General features: G+C 34.3%; 1 protein-coding gene across 1 annotated transcript in view; it reads right to left on the bottom strand.

The window, feature by feature from the left end:
* Positions 1–21,431, bottom strand: part of FAM227B (family with sequence similarity 227 member B) — a gene marked incomplete at both ends in the record, with an annotated part of 175,659 nt that extends 154,228 nt beyond the window's left edge. Inside the window, 7 exons of the mRNA XM_080808525.1 lie at positions 757–855; positions 6,834–6,938; positions 7,401–7,436; positions 11,879–11,946; positions 13,508–13,739; positions 18,354–18,407; positions 21,384–21,431. Coding sequence (XP_080664651.1) covers positions 757–855; positions 6,834–6,938; positions 7,401–7,436; positions 11,879–11,946; positions 13,508–13,739; positions 18,354–18,407; positions 21,384–21,431 — 642 coding nt within the window. The remainder of the gene's footprint in view (positions 1–756; positions 856–6,833; positions 6,939–7,400; positions 7,437–11,878; positions 11,947–13,507; positions 13,740–18,353; positions 18,408–21,383) is intronic.
* Positions 21,432–22,391: the final 960 nt, after the last annotated feature.

The raw sequence follows: 22,391 nt of genomic DNA on the forward strand, positions 1-22,391 counted from the left end.
TCCTAACATAAAGCACTAACTGAATGGTTTGTATGTAAAACAGGTTAACACCCAATTTCTTCATGGTGTAAAATTCCTGTGACAATCCATAAGCAGGTTTGTGTGAGTAATTTGAGCTGGAGAAAGGTGGAGAGTGGAGTTGGAGAGTGGAGTCCATTTTCAGGCTTCCTTGATGGGGTGGCACACCTTCGATTCAGAAGTCACATAATGGTATTCACCACTTTTTCCAGGCTCACATATTCTCTAACATGAGACTCGTGTGCTTTTTATTTCCATTCTCTTATTGTTTCCCAGATACCTTTCCCAAATATCCAGATGTCTTTCCCTTCTTAATGCTAATCAGTTTTTTACCTTTCTGAATCAAGTAAAGGCCCTCTCTTCATCTGCTCTGTAGACTATTTTCCAAATGAAACCACCTTCAATGTCACTGATTTGCAGTGGGTTTTCATTAGCTGTTTTTCAGCACGTTATAGTACTAAGTTAAGCTACAACTTTATTATTCATTACACCGCTTGATTTCACTGATCTTTCTCTGACTAATGAAGACTCAAATCATTGAAATCCATATTAAAGTTTTAACTCCTATGAAAAGACTCTAGATTTTGAATAGGATTTCTTACATGTATGGAATACTAAAAATCCAAGTTCTATGAAAAGATCTAGAAAAATATTTTTTTATACCAGTGACACCTCTACTAAAAAATTAACTGTGCCCCAAATCAACTTAAGAACTAAGTTTAAAAAATAACATCATACCTTAAATTTATGCAGAAACCACCACCAAAAGGAATCATGTAAAAGAGCAATAGAGGCTTCTGAGAGAAAATGGGTCTTCCAGATTTTGAAAACCTTTTCCTATGGAAAAAAAGATGCATGGAGGTCAAATTAAAATCCATTATAAAACATGTTAATGCAAATAGGTTTTATAAAGAATATGTATTCAGTGGTTATAGACCAGCATTTTTCAAAAGAAATTTAATTGTGCCGTATATGTAATACTAATTTTCTAGTAGCCACTTTATAAAAAAAGGTGAAATTAATTTTAATGACATTTTAATCAATCAAATATATTTAAAATGTTATCATTTCACATATGGGCATTAAATTTTTTTTTTTTTAGATTTTATTTATTCGAGAGAGAGAGAGAACACATGAGTGAGGGAAGGGCAGAGGGAGAGAGAGAGAATTCTCAAGCAGAGTCACTGTTGAATGCAGAGCCACACATGGGGCTTGATCCCAGGAACTGGGATCATGACCTGAACTGAAGGCAGACGCTTAACCACCCAAGTCATCCAGGTGTCCCGGGCATTAAATTCTTTTTTTTTTTTAAAGATTTTATTTATTTATTTGACAGAGAGAGAGAGAGAGAGATCACAAGTAGGCAGAGAGGCAGGCAGAGAGAGAGGGGGAAGCAGGCTCCCCATTGAGCAGAGAGCCCAATGCGGGGCTCGATCCCAGGACCCTGGGATCAAGACCTGAGCCGAATGCAGAGGCTTAACCCACTGAGCCACCCAGGTGACCCCGGGCATTAAATTCTTAATGAAATATTTTACATTCCTTTGTAGCAATAGGTCTTTCACATATTGTATATATTTTATACTTACAACACATCCCAATTTGAATAATAAATTTTCATCGTAAATACTAGATCGGTTTTCAGACCTCATAAATACAGGGTTGTGATTTTGCTCCAACCAAAATTGAAAGTTTTCAATAACTGAATCAAGTATTAGTTTTAAAATTTATATATAAATTAAGAAATAAAATAAAAAATTCATCTCAGTCACGTTAACCACATTTCATATACTCAACAATTGTACTTGCCTAATATCCATTGAAATGACAGTGTAGGCTAGACAAAGAACAGCGAACTCCAAGGTACATGCTACAATTTCCCTTTTATTCTAAAGACAGGTATCTTGGAATTCTATCCCAACAAGCTCCGTCATAAGTCTAAACCCCATTCAAATAGAGTATACTCTTAAAGAAATTAATAAAAATTGTCACATAAGGTTAAATCCATTTTCCATGACTATAAATCTTGGTTTGAATAGGCACATTCAATAGACCATTTTTATCTTATTTATTTACTAAAAGTTTTTAAATACCAGAGTCAATAGAGTTCAAGACTTACTTTAATGAAATCAATCCATAGGTAAGAATTCCTATTCCTCAACACATGTCTATAGAAAGGACATCACGCAGACTTTTTTTTCTTTTAAAGATATTTTATTATATAAATCGTGAGGCAGCCAAGTCTAAATTATTTACAGTGAATTCCAATAGTCAAAATCATCTGATAATAAGATATTTCATCTCTTCAGATAAGTAGTTATGGATTGGAGTTTTTAAATTAACATATAATGTACTATTTGTTTCAGGGGTACAGGTCTGTGAATCATCAGTCTTACACAATTCACAGCACTCACCGTCACACACACCCTCCCCAATATCCATCACCCAACCACCCCATCTCTCTTTCCCCCCAATCTTCCCCTCCAACAACCCTCAATTTCCTTCCTGAGATTATGAGTGTCTTAGGGTTTTTCTCCCTCTCTGGTTTCATCTTGTTTCATTTTTCCCATCCTTTCCCTATGATCCTCTGTTTCTCAAATTCCTCATATCAGTGAAATCATATGATAATTGTCTTCCCTGATTGACTTACTTCACTAAGCATAATACTCTCAGTTCCATCCATGTTGTTGCAAATGGCAAAATTTTGGATATTTTGATGGTTGCATAGTATTCCATTGTATATGTATACCTCATCTTCTTTATCCATTCATCTGTTGATGAACATCTAGGCTCTCTCCATAGTGTTGTTATTGTGGACACTGCTGCTATAAACATTTGGGTACACATGCCCCTTCGGATCACTACATTTGTATTTTTTTTTTTTTACTACATTTGTATTTTTAGGGTAAATACCCAGTAGTGCAATTGCTGGGTTGTATGGTGGCTCTATTTTCAACTTTTTTTAAGAACCTCCATACTGTTTTCTAGAGTGGCTGCACCACCTTGGATCCCCACCAACAGTGTGGGAGGGTTTCCCTTTATCCCCATCCTCGCCAACATGTGTTTCCTGACTGGTTAATTTTAGCCATTCTGACTGGTGTGAAGTGGTATCTCATTGTGGTTTTGATTTGTATTTTCCTGATGCCGAGTGATGCCGAGCACTTTTTCATGTGTCTATTGGCCATTTGGATGTCTTCTTTGCAGAAATGTCTGTTCATGTCTTCTGCCCATTTCTTGATTGAATTCTTTGTTCTTTGGGTGTTGAGTTTGGTAAGTTCTTTATAGATTTTGGACACTAGCCCTTTATCTGATATGTCATTTGCAAATATCTTCTCCCATTCTGTCGATTGTCTTTTGGTTTTGTTGACTGTTTCCTTTGCTGTGCAAAAGCTTTGATCTGATGAAGTCCCGATAGCTCATTTTGCCCTTGCTTCCCTTGCCTTTGGTGATGTTTCTAGGAAGAAGTTGCTGCTGCTGAGGTCAAAGAGGTTGCTGCCTGTGTTCTCCTCAAGGATTTTGATGGATTGCTTTCTCACATTGACGTCTTTCAGCCATTTGGAGTCTATTTTTGTGTATGGTGTAAGGTAATGGTCCAGTGTCATTCTTCTGCATGTGGCTGTCCAATTTTCCGAACACCATTTGTTGAAGAGACTGTCCTTTTTCCATTGGACATTCTTTCCTGCTTTGTCAAGGATTAGTTGACTGTAGAGCTGAGGGTCCATTTCTTGGCTATTATGTTCCATTTATCTATGTGTCTGTTTTTGTGCCAGTACCATACGGTCTTGATGATTACAGTTTTGTAAGAGAGCTTGAAGTCTGGAATTGTGATCCTGCCAACTTTGGTTTTCTTTTTTCAACATTCCTCTGGCTATTCAGGGTCTTTCCTAGTTCCATATAAATTTTAGGATTACTTGTTCCATTTCTTTGAAAAAAGTTGATGGTATTTTGATAGGGATTGCATTAAATGTGCAGATTGCTCTAGGTAACATAGACATGTTCACAGTATTTTCTTCCAGTCCATGAGCATGGAACATTTTTCCATGTTTTCTTTCCATTTTTCCATTTTCTCCATGTTTTCTTTGTGTCTTCAATTTCCTTCATGAGTACTCTATAGTTTTATTAATACAGATTCTTTGCCTCTTTGGTTAGATTTATTCTTAGGTATCTTATGGTTTGGGGTGGAACAGTAAATGGGATGAACTCCTTAATTTCTCTTTCTTCTGTCTTGTTGGGTGTATAGAAATGCAACTGGTTTCTGTGCATTAATTTCATATCCTGATTTTTATACCTAGAAGATTAGTTATCATGTATTCTGTGGGGACACTTCTCTTCCATAGACCACTAATTATAGTATGGAGTACATAAGGTAACAGCTTCAATTTAGTACTTAGTACTTAACAGCTTAGATTTAGTATTTTTTCATTACAAAGAACATATGTGAAATACATAAAGAAAAAAGTAGAAAATTGAAATTCCGGGGGGGAGGAGGAACAATAATTTTGTTTAAATTATTTGCAAATTTCAAGGAAAAATAATTTTAACTGTACACTAACTGCACAACTGCTTCTATTCTAATTTTGGTTATGTTTAGTATCACTAACTTCCTTTTTCAGTAGAATTTCAAATTCTTTAAAATATATCAATATTTAGCCAAAATAAGAAAAAAAGTAGAAATTGGCTTAAAAAAAAACAAAACAAAACCCAAACCCAGTTAAAAAAGTTAAATGATTCTCTCCTCTCCCCTCCCCACTTTGTGATACTTTTTTGATTCAAGTAACTGTAAAAACACCTTAAAACCTAGATTATCTAACTTGGTTCTAACATTGAGTCTAGGTTAGACAAAATTACTTCTAATTTTCTATGAATTTCTATTCATATATATCAGTATGCTTGTGGCTTAGCTTTCTCCTCTGATTCACAATATAGCTCATTTTTCACTCATTTTAATTTAATAAAATTTTTACTGAGCATAAACCTATAGCCACAGTTCTGTTCTGGATGGTACAGAGGATAATGTACACTTTCTCTCACGAAGGAACTTAATTAATGACTATATGCCCAGGAATGTGTTTAGATGGTTTAGGTGAATTCATCAATTCCATGGATTCCCATACCTTCAATCATGTAATAGTAAACCCATACTCTTCTCGTTCCAAGTTTCAGATCCATAAGTTTGATCTCTTAGTCTGTTACTATAAGCATTTCTATGAAATAACATTTCCTGATATTTTTATTTTCCTACACTCACTTATATTTTCTTTGGTCTAATTTCATTATCTATTTTTTTAATGTCATTGCATTCTATATGCTATAGTAAGCCAATTTAAATTCTTTTTTGAAATCATGTAGGAGTATTAACAAATAAAACACTGGTGTCTACGCACGGATATGCCCAGAAGGTTGTCATACTCCACCCGTACCCTTCCCATATCTACTTCCACTCCTCACTTTCCTTTTTCTTTCAATAATGCCAGTATCCCTAAACTAACCATATTAATAATTCCTTATAGCTGTACATCTCTTCCTTGTTTTTCTGATTTGTGTTAGATGTACAGGCATCCATATTTAAAATACAGTACCATCTTAGAACATGGAATGTTAGAAAGAATATTATAGATTACCCAGAACAACATTTATAAGTTTATTTTAACAACAACAATTTAGCAATTTCTTTTTGTAACAATAAAGCCTTTTTTTGAGGAAACTGTGGAAAATATAGTCAGAGAAACAAATAAACAGGCTCATGATCCAGGCATAACTACAATTAGCATCTATAGTTCTTTCTATAAAAATGGGATCAGGTGATAATATAAAGGGGGCAGACTAAGCCTTTACTCTTACCAAAATCCCACAAAATATAAAAGAGAATTGAAAAACACTTGTATTAGTATGAAAAATAAGAGAGTATCACTACTAAATCATTCTAGATATAGTTGTCAGTTGAGGTACTCTGTAGTTGCCTGAGGGGTATATAGAAGACCCAAATCAAGTCAATCACACTCTATTTCTTGAAGAGAGTGAAAAAAAGGGGTTAAGTGGTTGATTATACTTCTGATGAACTACAGTGGGAGCGAAAACAGGGATTTTGTGTTGAGAAATGAAGAGACACAGGAAAGCTGGAGGTGAGGGATGGGGAGGGATGGAGAGATAAAGGACGGGGAGGTGAGGGATGGACTTGGCCCCCCTCTAGGAGGGCTTTAGGAAATTCCAAGGCCAAGTCCACGCCAGAGAACTGGAAGGAATCTGCCTGGGGTACAAGGAACATTGTTGAAGCCTGCAGGAAAGAGAAACCTTGTTAGGTGACCACCTAATATTTAAGTGGGAAATCAATATCAGGTACCACCCAACTTTCATTCTATGCTTGGCAAGCAATGGGCAATGATCTAGTTACTGTCCTATGCCTGCAGTACTTCAATTAGCTATCTTATAGGGATACTACTCAAAAATTCCCAAGATACTTGGAGGCTCAAAAGGTGGCATTGTGGAGAAGGGCTCTCATAAGTTATTCTGGGGTCAAAATAAGCAGACTAAAATCTCTTAAGCTGATAAAGCAGGCAGAGGAAGGGGAAAACACTCGTTACAGTCACATGCCAAGACAATGCTAGCAACCTCAGACCCCTGAAGTGGTAACACAGAATCTAATACATTCTTTTCTGGTGATCAAGGTAGTAAACATCACTGATCTTCTCCTTACAGACTTAATGCCCTCAAAATTCAATCATGCTTATCATCTAATTTGTCATAGCTTTAAATAAAAGTCTGATTCATTATATCATATTCTCAAAATGTATCATACAATAAAAATAATATTTACGTACATCAAAGTTATGGGCTTTTAAAATAAAAAGATAAATTTGTTTAGCGTCCAAATGTCTGGGTAGCTGAGTAAGCTCATTTGTTTTGAATCCTGAGAAGGTGAAGCCCTAGAAAGAAGGAAATAGCACACAACGGTCATTACTTTACCCTTTCCAGTATAATAGTCTCAGAGGACTACAGAAGACAGATAAATATTTAACCATAACTAATTAACATAATTATTTTACTTCTATTTATTAAAATAAGTGAAAACTTTTTATTGTACTTTAAAAAATCTTCCTATTTTCTGATTCTTTCAAATTAAGAGCCCTGGCATATTCATATGCCAAATTCAAAAGCAAAATAAAATCGTATTTCAGAACCATCTTTGACAACTTGAATGATCAGAATTTTAGCTAGACTACCCATAAGGAAGGGGAAGGCAGAAGGAAAAGCTTCTATGCCTGTTTCCACTGCTCTCTCTTAGAGCCCCATCTATATTTATAGCTATATCTATATCATTGTAAACATTCTTTATTTCTATATAATACTTCTGACACATAATCTTATAGAATAGAAATTTTAAATACCTCTACAGTCTTCTTTGTCTCCATTTCATCTGAAAGCTGGAAAACATTTAAAATAAAATCTTTAAAATTCTAAATTAAATTTTTTATTTTGTAAATTTGTTAATTATGTGTGTGTGCATGTGTACATGTACGTGTGTGTGTGTGTGTGTGTGTGTGTGTTTATCTCCTACTGAAGTCTAGAATGCCGTCACTCTGCTAGATGGTAGGAATACAAAGATGGTCCTTGCGCTCAGGCTAGTCATAGTTTAGGAGAGGAATCAGATACATACACAAACAAAACACAGAGAGATAAGGGCTATAATAAATATAAAACTACTTATTGCACTTTTGGTTCACTGGGAAATAGACTCTGAGGTGGAGTTTAGTACTCAGAATGTCTATGGGAGTGCCTTTGGGCTCAACATTTACAGAAGGCAAGGGAAGAGGCATAATTGGGAAGTTGGAGAAATCAGCTATGATACAACTCTAACAGCTTCCATGGACTCTAAAAAGGGCTCTAGAGCTGAAAGGGCCTGTCACAGATGTCCTGCATTTGGTTGAAAGAGCCATTTGGTTGAAAGGTCTTTCTGCCCCCAGCTTGATCAGTCATTGGATGTAGGTTGTTCCTGAAAGGGAATGTCTTTGGAAGAGGAAGTTCTTTGTAGGGAGAAGGGACTGATAGCTGAAAGGTGCACCACTAACAGCACTCTTAGCAGCTAGGACAAGAGATTCTTCCTTGACGGGGAATCTGGGCTGTGCATCTCTAGGTCCACCATACTACTTTACACAGAGAATAAGTAGCCTTCTGTATACATTAGTTATTGATCACTTGACATGTTGATAAATTGTTTATCAACAATTGTTTATCAACATTTCTTCCAGAAATAACTAAGCTCACAGGCAAATCATACACATACACACACACATTATATAATACACATAGTATAGAGGAAATGACATAGGAAACAAATTTGAAGAATGATAACAGATTGCTAACAGAAAGAGAATGACATTATTGTCATTAAAAAAAGTATACAAAGGAATAAAAACAGATTACTTAGGCAAAATAAAATCAATTTTCATTTAATAAGAAAGAAGGCTGTGTGCTTGAGAGTTACAGATATCATTAATCAATGAGAATGGGGTCATATTTAGAAAGATGTTAATGTTAATCTCAAAGTCCTGGCTTTATTTTGCAGAAAGCAAGGAAACACTGAAAGTTTTCAAGGAGCACAATAATAGTAACACAAAACGAGCTCTTGATCATACAACCTGGAAAAGATACCACAAAAATACAAATAATATGTGCTAAAGTCCAAATAAAAAAATCAATAAAACATATTTTAGCAATAAAAATAATTAAAATTTTTGTTAGTATAATTCATCTAAAGGCCATTGCAATAGATCCTCAAAAATTATTTGATAAAATCCAGAAGTCAAAATTTTTGAAATTCTTTTGAAAATTAAAAAAAAAAAAAAGAAATTACCAGTGTTTTCATGTTCCCACAACCCAGAATGGACTACTGTTGACATTTTAGTATTTGCTTACAACTATGTTATAAAATAAAATTTGAAATTTATTCAACAAAGTATAAAGTTCAGCTTTCCTTTTTACCGTAATCTCTACAGTTCTATTCATGTGTTCCCCTTCCTTGAAAGAGTCACTATTATTTGTTTCGTTTGCATCCTTCCCATTCCATTAACATGTTTATATATATGTGTGTACATATATTTAAAGAATATAAACACTTCTTATGTGTTTTTAAAATGTAAAGAAATGGTATCAACTGTACATATTATTTGGTAATTTGCTTTTTTTTCACTTAATATTATGTTTTGACGATCTACCCAAGTTGACATTTATGAAATCTGTTAATTTCCACATAGCTTCTCTACCAACCTACCTATTCCCCTCGGCAAAATATAAATAATAATTAAATCAACAGAAGTTCATAGTTGACTTTTGCCAAACATCCAAAGAACAGATGATATCCATACACATATATGGATAACAAATGATATCCCTATACAGCTACCATGCTCTATAGTCTACAGACTAGAAAAAGAAATAAAACTAAGTAATTCATTTTCTGGGGTTAGTATAATTTTGATACCAAAACCAGAAGAAAATCATATCTTATCAAACACAGATGCAACTATCCACACAAAACAATTAGCAAATCAAATCCAGTAATGCAATAAAAAAGTATAACCTAAGAATATAAGAATGTCTCAACTCTGGAAAAGTTATTAATGTAATCTGCCACAAAGATTAAAGGTTGAAAGTAGCTTCAGCTGTCATCACAGTGGATTATTTTCCTCTCCATTTCAAACCATGAAATTATTTTTCAAGTGTTTGAGCACAGTGCAGTGATACCTGTATCTAGATCTCTAACTGATTTGTATCTAATCTACATCACATCCACAAAGTTTTAATAAACTAGGAATATAAACAAATTTCATTAATCTAAAAAAAGACAGCTATTTAAACATGTAAAATGATGCTTGATAGCAAAGTACTAGCATTCTTTCCAATCAAAGACAAGATGAGAAACCACTAACATTCCTGAATAATATGCATATACCAAAAATAATTTCCTTTATGTCAACAATAAGCCATTTAATAAAATAATGGAAAAACAATTTCACTGATATTAGTAACAAAAATTTAAGATACCTAAGAAAAAATTTAACAGGGAATGTTTAGAACTTATATGAAGAAAATCACACAAATTTACTGATGACCTAAAAGAAAATCTTTGTTTCACTCTCTTACACAAAAATAAACACTGGATAAAGAATCAAATACACACACACAAATATCTGTAATAATAATAGAACAGAACACAAGTGAATATATGTAGGATCTTGTGACAAGGAAACTCTTCTCAAATATGGCACTAACGGCAGAAAACTTCAATAGAAAATTACAGATCCATAAAAATGTAAAATTCTATATAACAAAAAACACTTCTTAAAAGCAACAAAGAAATACATATTACTGAAAGGGTTAATATTTTTAAAAGCCTAAAGAGCTCTTAGAAATAAAAAAAACCAATAGCCAAAAAAAATGGCCAAATTTCATTAATAGGCAATTCACAGAAAAAAAAAAACCACAAAGACTAAGAAAAACCTAAAATATCAACTTCATTAGTAAAACATATACAATTGATAAGATTTATGCTTATCAACTGTGCAAACATTAAAAACTATAGTATTAAATGTTGACAAGGAAATTGATAAGAGATCAATCACAAACCCTATTGTTACAAATATAAATTGGTACTGCCTTTCTAGAGAACAATTTGGCAATACGTATCAAAACACTTAGATTTTCACATTTCTTTTCCTATGTGGTTCTACTTCTGGAAATTTATCTTAAGAAAATAATCATGGATAAGCACAATCTTCAGTTCCAAATATGTTCAGAGTAGCTTTGTAAATAAAAATGAATGAAAACTACCTAAATGTCTAACCAAAGAGCTATTATATTAGTTTACTTTAAAGATGGTGGAGAAGAATATTTATTAATGAAAATTTCATATTACATTTAATAAACTACAAATATATAATTTACTTTGAATTTTCTAAAAGAAAATAAAAATGCAAGTGACAAGTGTGATTTATCTATAAATGATAGAATTAGGATGTTTATCCTTTCTACAGCTTAATTATTTCTTCTAATTTTCTAAAATGACTACTTTAGTCATAATCAGGAAAAGATAATTTTGAAAATTAAAAAGTAACATATAATGAGATGAGAGACTAGTGGTGGCACTTAAAGTCTTTATAGCTTTAACATTATATAATTTTAGAATGTATTTTCGAAAAGGACTAACTTTCTAAAAGTAATTCAAAGTCTATCATGAGAGAGTATGGACTCTGGGAAACAAACTGAGGGTTTTAGAAGGGAAGGGGGCTGAGGGTATGGGTGAGCCTGGTGATGGTTATTAAGGAGGGCACGGATTGCATGGAGCACTGGGTGTTATATGCAAACAATGAATCAGGGAACATTGTATCAAAAACTAATTATGTACTGTATGGTGACTAACATAACATAATTAAAAATAAAACAAAACAAAATAAAAGTCTATTATAATTCTAATCAAACTCCCTGAGACTTTTTTAAAAAACTGACAAGGCAATTTTGAAGGTAATCAAAAGGAATTACTATTTTTTTCTAAAGGAAGAGGACTGATAAAGAAACTGTACTACTAAGTATAGGTTATTATAATTATTAAATAACTGGAGTTTGAATATATACATTAAATTAAGTCTTCAAGTAACTTACAGTAATGTGAAAATGCCAACATTCTAATATGGAGTGTGTAAAGAAGATGAGTCTAGCTGTTTTAAAAAGCACACAGATAGATACAAAAGTAGACAATAAAAGACTAACAGGAAAATTTTAAAAAATTCTATTAGTGTTTATCTGTGAAATTATAATAATTTTCTGTGAAAATATAATTTTTCAGGGAACATGAAAACAAGTACCATACCATTATCTTCTTTCTCCTATGGTACTTCCTTAGAAATGTCTTGTATCTTTCCAAATTTCCTTTAGAACCTTTAAAAGAATGAGACATATATGTACACATATATATATCTTTTAAAGTAAAAAAAATTTAAATGCTTTAAAGAAATTACATATAAAACTATTCATGAGATCAACTAACTATTTTGATCAGCATAATGCTAGACACACATACTCTTAGTTGAATGAATATTGTATCTTCTGTTTCCTCTCTTTAGAAATGTCATGCTCCAACTAATATCTTTTGTACTTACCACTAAATCTAAAGTTTTACCCCAATCCCTTCCTACAGAACAACCCCATATTTTTCACATAGCTCAGCTACTTATGTTTGGTTGCTTCATGGTCACCTTAAATTCAATAAAGTACACTACTTTGGAGCAAGTCTTAGTGAAAGTTTATGGGGGACAACTTTGAAGCCAGGTAACCCAGACTTGAGTCCAAACTCCAGATATTTACATATTGAGGAAAATAAGCACATAAAAAATTATTTTTTGAAAGTGCACACCTGTGCTCGCTCACTCTATGTCTCCCTCCCTCTCTCTCTCTATACATATGTATATAGCTTATATAATTTCAAAGATATTTTTTAAATTCAGAAAATGATTAAAAATGCAATAAGAAAATTTAAAATAAAACAGTAGTGAATTTAATAGTAGTATACTAAACAAATTCTCAGAATTTGAAAAACTAAGGTCCAAAAAAGATATTAAATATTTAAGTAATATAATTAATTAAGCGTATTTAATATATAGAAAATACTTTAAAAGTACAACTAGTATTATCATTTTTAAGGCTTGTATTATGAGAAGTTTACTCATTGCATAAAGAATGATACAAGAATCACCACTAGTATCTAAAAATATTCTGGAAGTATTAATAAATACAACTAGGTGAGAAAAATGTTATATAAATACTGAAAAGAAGTGAAAATGATCGTTACTGGAAGATATGCTTTTCCCTCAGTCTGCAGTTTTTTACCACCGAATTCTAAACACTTTCTACAAGCTAACCTAGCTCATGCAGTTCAATTTACTTTGGGTTTTACATGGTTCTGTTCTTATGTTCTGACCCTTACTGACTTGCTTGTCTCTACTACCAATACAGAATTGATCCAACCCTGTTTCCTTGATACTCGGCCACCTCCGCCGCAGCTGAACAAAGTTCACAACTATTTTAGGGTGTTCTAACAACACTTTCATTAAACCCATACGCTCACGTTCAGCTAAAAATCTTGATTGAACTATGTTGAAATGAAGAAGTTTTTAAAAATAAAATAACGTGTACGTTCTCAGATATTTTATACCTTAGGATTTCTATTCTTTATGAGAATGCACACAGACACACACAACTGACCATTACTTTACTCATAAAAAATAAGATTTACTTGTATCAGGGGCGCCTGAGTGGCTCAGTGGGTTAAGCCTCTGCCTCTGGCTCGGGTCGTGATCTCAGGGTCCTGGGATCGAGCCCCGCATCGGGCTCTCTGCTCAGCAGGGAGCCTGCCTCCCCCTCTATCTCTGCCTGCCTCTCTGCCTACTTGTGACTTCTGTCTGTCAAATAAATAAATAAAATTAAAAAAAAAAAGATTTACTTGTATCAAAAGTTATGCTCTTCCACACAAATATTTTAGAGGCATGGCTTTTCAAAAGGACTGAACATTCCCCTAATCTTGACTCCATGGCCATGACTGCCTCATGTATTCGAGGGACTGTTCCCCAGAGATGTGTATAAATTGAAGTAAATGAACTATCTTCTTTTATTTTCTTCACAGTGTGTAACCATTCATCACTATTTCCAAAATGGATTTCCCTTGGCCAGTAATCCTGCAAAAAATGTGAGAGAATATAACCTAAGTCATTTTTAATGAATTTAAATAATAGAGTTTTAAATCAATGAGCTAAAATTGAGATTTAATTCCACAGCATTACATTCTTTATATTAGTGAATTATAATTGGCATATAATGTTATATTAGTTTCAGGTGCCCAACACAGCATTACTTTTCATTAAATGCATTTAAAAAATTGTGAAATAATCATAAACTTCAGAAGTTTCAGATATTTTACAAAAAACTTTTCTGAAAATAATTTGTTTACTTGACTGATGTCCCATCATCTTTGAACACATTATTGTGTATTTCCTAAAACCAAAACCGTGCTCCTACATAATCAAAATATAACCATCAGAATTAGGAAATTGTCATTGATACATTGTTCCTATCTAAGTCTCAGATTCTGGTCAACTAAACTGGTAATGCCCTTTACAGCAAAATGATTTAGTTCAGTATCACATGATTACATTTGGGCTTCATATGTCTTGAGTCTCCTTCAGTCTAAAAATTCCCCAGTCTTTCCTTGACCTCTACATATTTAAAACCATGAGTTCACAATGAAACCTGAAATTCCAGTTCCAAACATTCTAGTTTTCTCTTTTTCTGTATTACAATTACCATCTCTTAACAGTGAAAAACCTAGTTGCCATGATCTTTAATGTACGTACTTACTTGATCAATCTTTTCAGGTAATCACTCTCTCCCATCCACTGAGAGCCTCTTTGTCATATGTAGATGCCCTTTTCATCCTGCTTCGACTCTGACATCCAATCCTAGGCTGCCAATTCTGTAGGGACACCTTTGTTAACCCCTACTTGGGCTCTGACTTCCCATATAAGCCACAGCGCACCTCCACACCTCCATGAAAAAGTACTTCATCCCCAGCCTTGGGTGACTACCATCTCATTCCTTTGAGCTCTGACACCTTGGTGTCACATGAATACGATTCTCATAGTTCATATAGCTTGCTTAGGGCAATTGCAGCCTATCTTCCTCCCCAGTGCAAATATGGACACCTGCCTTGTTTGGGCCCCCAAATGGCTTTAGAACTAAATTGTTCAGGAAGGGAAAAAGAGGAAGGGAAGGAAAAAAAGGGAAATGAAAGGAAAGGAAGGGGAATCATAACCATATTTGTAAATCTAAATAGAGGATTATCTTTTAATTATCATAACCATATTTGTAAATCTAAATAGAGGATTATCTTTTAATTAATAGAGGATTAACTAATACCAAAACAAAGTTAGCCTACATAATTAAAGGTTTATGAGTAAAAGAATTTTTTCTGTAATGGTAGAAAATTTGTGGAGAATAAAACTCTTCAGTGGAATTTGGGTGAGATACTCTGGGAATTTAGCTAAATGGGAATAAATCTAAAGTCTGCAGATCAGAAATTATAAACATGCCTTGGTTTATTCCACCTGCCTTTTACTCCATTTAATGGCTTCCTAAACCCATCATATGTGTCTCCATCATATGTGTCTGATTTATGAACTATGCTTTCTAATAATAACAGGTACCTGAATAATAACCAGCTTTTAATTCTGGAAAAATCTCCCACAGAATACGTAGGTCCTTCTGTCATTTTAGAAAAAAAAATACACTTTGATACGTAAGTGCCATCTCCCAAATCCTACAAATGTGTACCTTAAACAAGATACAACTACTCGGAGAAGTTTTCCTGCATTAAAATTTGGGTATTATGTGCCCAAAGACTTCAGAAGAATAAGATATGATCACAGGATACAATCCCCGGAGACAAATATTATCAAGTCGGAATGACAGCTGCATTCAGAAACACAGTCCTTATGGGTCATGCATTACTATTATTAGGGGTGTTGGGAGAGAGGAAAGAGGCTGAAATGGAAATGGCATTTGACAAGATTTTACAATACAAACATTTATGAAAATATAACCCTTATGCCAGGCTCAAGATACCACAATCCTTATTTCTAAAATATTGAAGTATATTATGAGATGAATAAAGTATTCTGAAATCCTATAAGCCTAATGAGACCCTGTATTCTGTACCTTCCCAAGGTAATCAGGGGATTGACCGGTGTCCCAAAGCCATTAATATGATGAAGGTGATGTGTAAATTAGCCCTGATTTTTTTACTGGCTTCTCTGTGGCTGCATGATTAATTGGATACCCAATGATAATCTTGTAGTAGCTCATACCTGCCTTTCCCCTTCATTTCTCTATTTACTTTCCTTTATTATTCCTTTCTATTTGCCTTCAGTCTGTTGCTCCTTAAATAGAATATCATCTGAAAATAACTTTTGTAGCCAGACCAGGGAAGCTAAAAAGGAGTAGCCAATAAGCAGATAAACTGCCAGGCAAAAGTAAACTCATTATGCCAGAGACAAAATCAGCACTGCTAGGGCTTAAACATCCAGCGTCCACAGTAATTATATTCATTTAAAAACAAATATATTCCAATTCCAAAGAGACAAAAGAATTGGACAGGAAATTTCTGTTCCCTGAAGAGTTAAATTCTCCATTATAGCACTATAGTCTTCAGTGATAACTTCAGAAAAACATTTATCTTATTTAAAAGGTCAGTGAAGCAAGAACTGGCTATGTACTTGTTATGTTTACTTTAACTACTGCAATTAAACTTTGGCAGTAGCAGAAGCACAAAATATTGCCTACTGGTACACAACCAGAGATGGAGCCGAGTAGCCACAGTGAGACCCTGAAGTTCAAAAATGGATTTAGTTTACTGAATATATGGTTAGGTTCTTATCCATGTCCTAAGCCCTAAAAAAACAGTGCTGAGGTATCCAAAAAATGGTAAGAAATACAAGGAATGACTTGGGTTAGAAGAAGTGACTTTTAGTTCTTCTTCCCTTATCTTAAATTTTAATATAGGGAGGGATTGAAATGGTTGGATGGATGGATAGATGAATAAACAGACAGACAACAAACGGGCTGTTCCCTGAATAAAGAGAATGGGATTGAAATAATTATTCTATCATTAAGTATCTTTGATCCTGTGGAAAAAAATCACAGTAGGAATCTGAGTACTCTTTAGGTCTAGATAAAGAATGTAGTAGTTTTTGTTAATGAAGATTGATACCAATACAATGAGAGAAGATTAAAGCACTCCTAGATAAAAATCACATGAAAACAGAAAAACAAGACACAGAATATGAAATAAATAACAGGGAAGATCAAATGTGATGTGTAAATAAAGAAAGAATTCAATTCTTCAGTACCTAAAGAACTGAAAGGAAAAAAAGTATGACAATAAAGAAAAATAGTGCAGAAGGAGGGTGATGCAAATTCCATGATGGCAAGGATTTTCCCTCTGATTTGTTCACTATTGTATTTCCAGTGTCCAGAACAATACCTGGGACCTGGTAGGTAGTGAATAAAAATCATTAAATGAATGAATGGATAGGATAAGTAAGAGAATTGACAGTAACATAACACTAGTGGAACAAGAGGCATTATAAAAATAAAATATAAAAATATTTTTGGGGTGCCTGGGTGGCTCAGTGGGTTAAGCCATTGCCTTCGGCTTAGGTCATGATCTCAGGGTCCTGGGGTCAAGCCCCGCATCGGGCTCTCTGCTCAGTAGGGAGCCTGCTTCCCTCTCTCTCTCTCTCTCTCTGCCTACTTGTGATCTCTCTCTGTCAAATAAATAAAATCTTTAAAAAATATTTTTTTAAAAACAAAAGTAGAAACAGAATGGTGATGGAATAAAGGGGTAAGAATCAGGAAGCAAATGTGGGAATTGATCAAATCGATAAATAAGAAATGATTGAAGTTTTTAAAAAGTACACAGAACTATAAGAGGAAGAGGAGAAAGATAGAAGACAGTATAAAATATTAACATTACAAAAGAAAGATAAAAATGGTAGGAATTGGCCAAAATGAGACAGCTTTAGATGATGTGACAAAAGATAAACTATAAGACATGAGAAACTAACAGCTAACATGTAGTTTCCAGGTACGGGTCTACTGCTAGCTAGTAGTAGAGCTGGGATCTCTACTACTAGCTAGCAGTAGACCCGTACCTGGGATCTGAGCATGGGCAGTCTGACACCAGAGCCTCTGTTCTTAACCCCTATACCACTAAGCAGATTCATACATTTGCTTCATATATACATTTTAGAGGGAAATTAAATAGATAGGCTTTCCAGGAAGCCATAAGCAGTTTAGAATATATTTTAGTTTCTGTTTTGTTTTACTCATTTATCATATGCCTCATTTCTAAAAAAAATGACAGCTCCATCAAGGGGGTATCTTCGCCTGTTTTTAGTCACTGGTATATTCTAATTATTCATGTGGTTGGCATGTAATAGTTACTCAAATGTAGTTTTTGAATTTCTATTCTTAAAGTCTTAAAGTCTTTTCAAAGCTTTGCACATCTTCACAACTGATTATTTATTTATTTATAGAGAAGTGGGGAGAGAGAGAGAGAGAAAGAGATAGGCAGAGAGAGAGTCTTAAGCAGGGGCTTGATGGATCTCACTACCCTTAAATCATGACCTGAGCTGGAATCAAGAGTCAGACACTTAAATGACTGAGCCACCCAGGTGCCCTTCCACAACTGATATTTTAAAAGATATGTTGGCACATAAAATAGATGTTCTACTCACCCAATTTTGAAACTTTAAGAATTCTTCAATGTTCCTTGGAGGTTTTTGCATTTTCTAATGAAGTAAAATCAATATTGCTAATTAACATAAAATCAGACTGTTTATGTTTACATATAATTTACTTAAGTAAATGATACTAGACTTAAGTTATAATTTTCAGAGCCATAAGACATTGTAAAATATTCACCTTGTAAAGACCCTGCACTTTAGAAAGGTAGAGATATCAATGTTTAAATCCCAGGCTTCCAAACCAAATTCTGTAAAAGGCTTCCCTCATATATTGCTCCTAGAAATAAATTCCACAAGAATTCTGTTGAATATCCTTATTTCAAATTCCTACAACAGTTCTGGGACATTTTGGGTTATCCTGGATGGTGTCTACAATAAATCCAGAGCCAAAAATATAGTAACTTGCCCCTCTTGCCACAACGTCTTTAAACAACGTCTTTAAACAACGTCTTTAAAGGGCCACACTAGTGACATGGTGAAAATAATTTAAATATTTGGATGTTTCTGTGTAATAAATAATATTCCCATTTTATTAGTAGTTTCCTCATAAGTTGAAAACATATTCTTTCACTAGACAAATTAATTTTATCCAAGACCACATCTTGTTCTTCCTTGTATTAGAAACTATGTAACATTCTTTGTTCTGCTTGGAAGGCTCCCTGTTCCAAAGCCTCTCCCTCCAATCCCTTCTTGGCCTATTTAACTCCTATTTTAAATGTCAAATTAAAAGTCACTTTTTCTAGGAAACCCTCCTTGTTCCCCCAAAAGATTGTATCTATGATAACACATAGCAGATTCATACCTATATGAGGATAGAAACTATAGTATAATCACTGCTGAACTGTCAAAATTTCATACAGTGATTGGCTCAGAGTTAGCACGTAACTACTTGCGATGTGTATAAATTAATGAATAAATAAGTAGATAGATGTCAGAGAAATGTGTTATTTAAAAGCATAATAAGACCATTTCTAGAGAGTGAAAAACTAGCAAGAAGGCAGCAAAAATAAGAGAAATTCAGAATATCTCAATATAATATCCTAATGATATGATGATGACATGTCTGAAAAGACTAAAACAGTAAACACATATTTCACATCAATATATAAATGATCAAGATTACAAAATCACCATATTTTTAAAAAAGAGCTATACATTTGAGGCTGAAGAGAATATTTCATTCTGTAAAATTGTTTAAAATAAATGATGAATATAAGCAGATAGGTAACAAAATAAAAGGTATATGTGACAATCATTATAAAAATAAGTGTTCAGAAGCAAAGCTGCATAGAGTTGTCAAAAACATTTAATGGAGAACATTGGACTCTAGATTGAGAAGGGTAAGAAATAAGAGATGGTGTGCAGGGGCGCCTGGTGGCTCCGTGGGTTAAAGCCTCTGCCTTCGGCTCGGGTCAGGACCAAATCGGGCTCTCTGCTCAGCAGGGAGCCTGCTTCCGCCTCCTCCCCACCCAACCCCCCCCCCCCACCCCACCACCTGCCTCTCTGCCTACTTGTGATCTCTCTTTCTGTCAAATAAATAAATAAACTCTTTTTTAAAAAAAAGATGGTCGGGGCGCCTGGGTGGCTCAGTGGGTTAAAGCCTCTGCCTTTGGCTCAGGTCATGATCTCAGGGTCCTGGGATCGAGCCCCACATCGGCCTCTCTGCTCAGCAGGGAACCTGCTTCCTCCTTTCTCTCTGCCTGTCTCTCTGCCTGCTTGTGGTCTCTGTCAAATAAATAAATAAAATCTTAAAAAAAAAAAAAAGATGGTGTGCAGAGAATGCTTAGAAACAAACAAACAAAAACGTTCAGGATACAGAGAGAGTGAGTGTAGTAGTTTTGCTAGAAGGAAACTATCAGTATATTTTGAAATACATGGACTATAAAGAGGCTAATTAAAATAATCTAAATATTGCCTTTTTTTTTCTTGTGGGGGTTATCAAACCATTTCTAGTACACAGCACTAAAAATAATACCCACATTTCTCTTTTAAAAATTCTTTTTTTATTTGAGTACAGTTGACACACATTACATTAATTTCAGGTATACAACATAGTGATTCAACAGCTCTATAGGTTATGCTCTGCTCACCACAAGTGTAGCTAGCATCTATCACCATACAACACTATCACAGTATCACTGACTATATTCTCTATGCTGGACCTTTTATTCCTGTGGCTTATTCATTCCACAGTTAGAAGCCTATACCTCCTATTCTTCTTTACCCATTTTGCACATTCCTCTAACTCTGGCAACCATCAGTTTGTGCTCCATTTTTATAGTTCTGGTTCTGCTTTTATTTGTTCATTCATTTGTTTTGCTTTTTAGGTCCTACATATAAGTGAAATTACATAGTTTTTATCTTTCTCTGTCTGACTTATCTCACTTAGTGTAACACCCTCTAGGTCCATCCATGTTGTTGCAAATAGCAATATCTCATCCTTTTCATGGCTGTGTAATATTCCAGTGTGTGTGAGTGAGTGTGTGTGTGTGTGTGTTATCTTCTTTAAACATTAAAATATTACCCATGTTTCAACTAAAGGAAATTAGAAAAATGTATTATGGAAGTGAAACTTACACGAGAAAGTTCCAGCTAATTTCAATATAAAATTCCAAAATTTTCTAAGGTAAATGTTAAAAGGAGATAGGTATAAAATAAATGGACTTCTGCTCTCAGCATAAAGTAGAAGGATTCAAAACACCTACCTATGCTTCCACAGTAACAACAAAAGAAACCCAGACAAAATAAAAATCTTACTTTTCTATGAGGTTGGTGAAGAGCAGTGGGTGTCAGTAAGCAGGACTGGCTATATCATTTGTGCTAATGCACAGTCCCTTGCCCCAAAATTAAGAATTTTAAGATAGTAACATGAGACCACTAAAACAAGTGTGGGGTCCATTTAATCATGAGGCCCTGTGCAACTGCCCATGAAGCCTCCCTACACGGAAGCCTTAATGACCAGAAATCCAAAAAGAAATATTCTCTTTATAAGTGAGCATAAAGGTGTGGCAGCTTCCTTACCTGGCAGTGAGCTCTGATCATCCATTGAGGAAAGTGCTGGCCTGCCATGATGCAGTAACTTTGAGGAGATGAAGAGAAATCACTTGGACCTCAGTCGTTGATGTGAGCTGGAGGAACAGGCTAGAGTCTGAAAGACACCCAAATACAAAAATATATGAGTCAGACAAACAATCCCTTCCCAGACCACCATGCCTCACTTCTGAGTTTTGTCTAAAAAGCAGCAGTCAAGGAGGGGCTAGAAAGATAGAGAACTTATATAGGCCAACACATTCTTATGGCACTTGGGTTCCATGGCCCTGACAGAGTTGACTCCAAAGATGAAGCAAAAATGTAAAAAAACTTTAGTCCCAACTTCTCCCAATTCAGTATTGACGAGCTATAAGTTGGCTATGATGAGAGAAGTTGGAAGTTGGGTTAGTCAAAAGTGAACTCAATCCAATTAAAGTTGAAGTCAACCCTAAAGTTCAACTCAAGTCTAGGAGGAATAAAAAGATCAACATCTCACTTTGAATGCCAAGGAGAGTAACAGGCTTTTGCTTTCTTAAGACTAAGTAACACTAAATTACACTTTGTCCTCTACAAGTTTTTCCCATAATGTCTAATACACAATAAAACAATTACAAGAATACAAGCAAGAAGTAAAATGGGACCCATAATCAAGAGAAAGAACAGTCAATACAAACCAATTCACTGAAAACACAGTTGTAACTAGCAGGCAAGGACTTTATAGCATCTGTTACCAATATATTAAAGATTTTACAATATAGGTTAGATTATGGTGCATGAAGAGATCGGGTATTGAAGAGAAAGAGAAATTCTAAAAAAGAAACAAAGGGAAATTCTAGAACCATGCACATATTAATCATAAGAAACTATTGTGTCAACATTAATATTAGATAAGACAGACTTCAAGACAAGTATTACCAGGCATAAATAAGGTTATTTCATGGTGATAAGAGGTCAGTTCATTAAAAAGACATACCAATGTTAAATGTGTTTGGATCTAAT

The sequence above is a fragment of the Martes martes genome (genome assembly GCF_963455335.1).
Source record: "Martes martes genome assembly, chromosome: 7".
NCBI lineage: Eukaryota > Metazoa > Chordata > Mammalia > Carnivora > Mustelidae > Martes > Martes martes.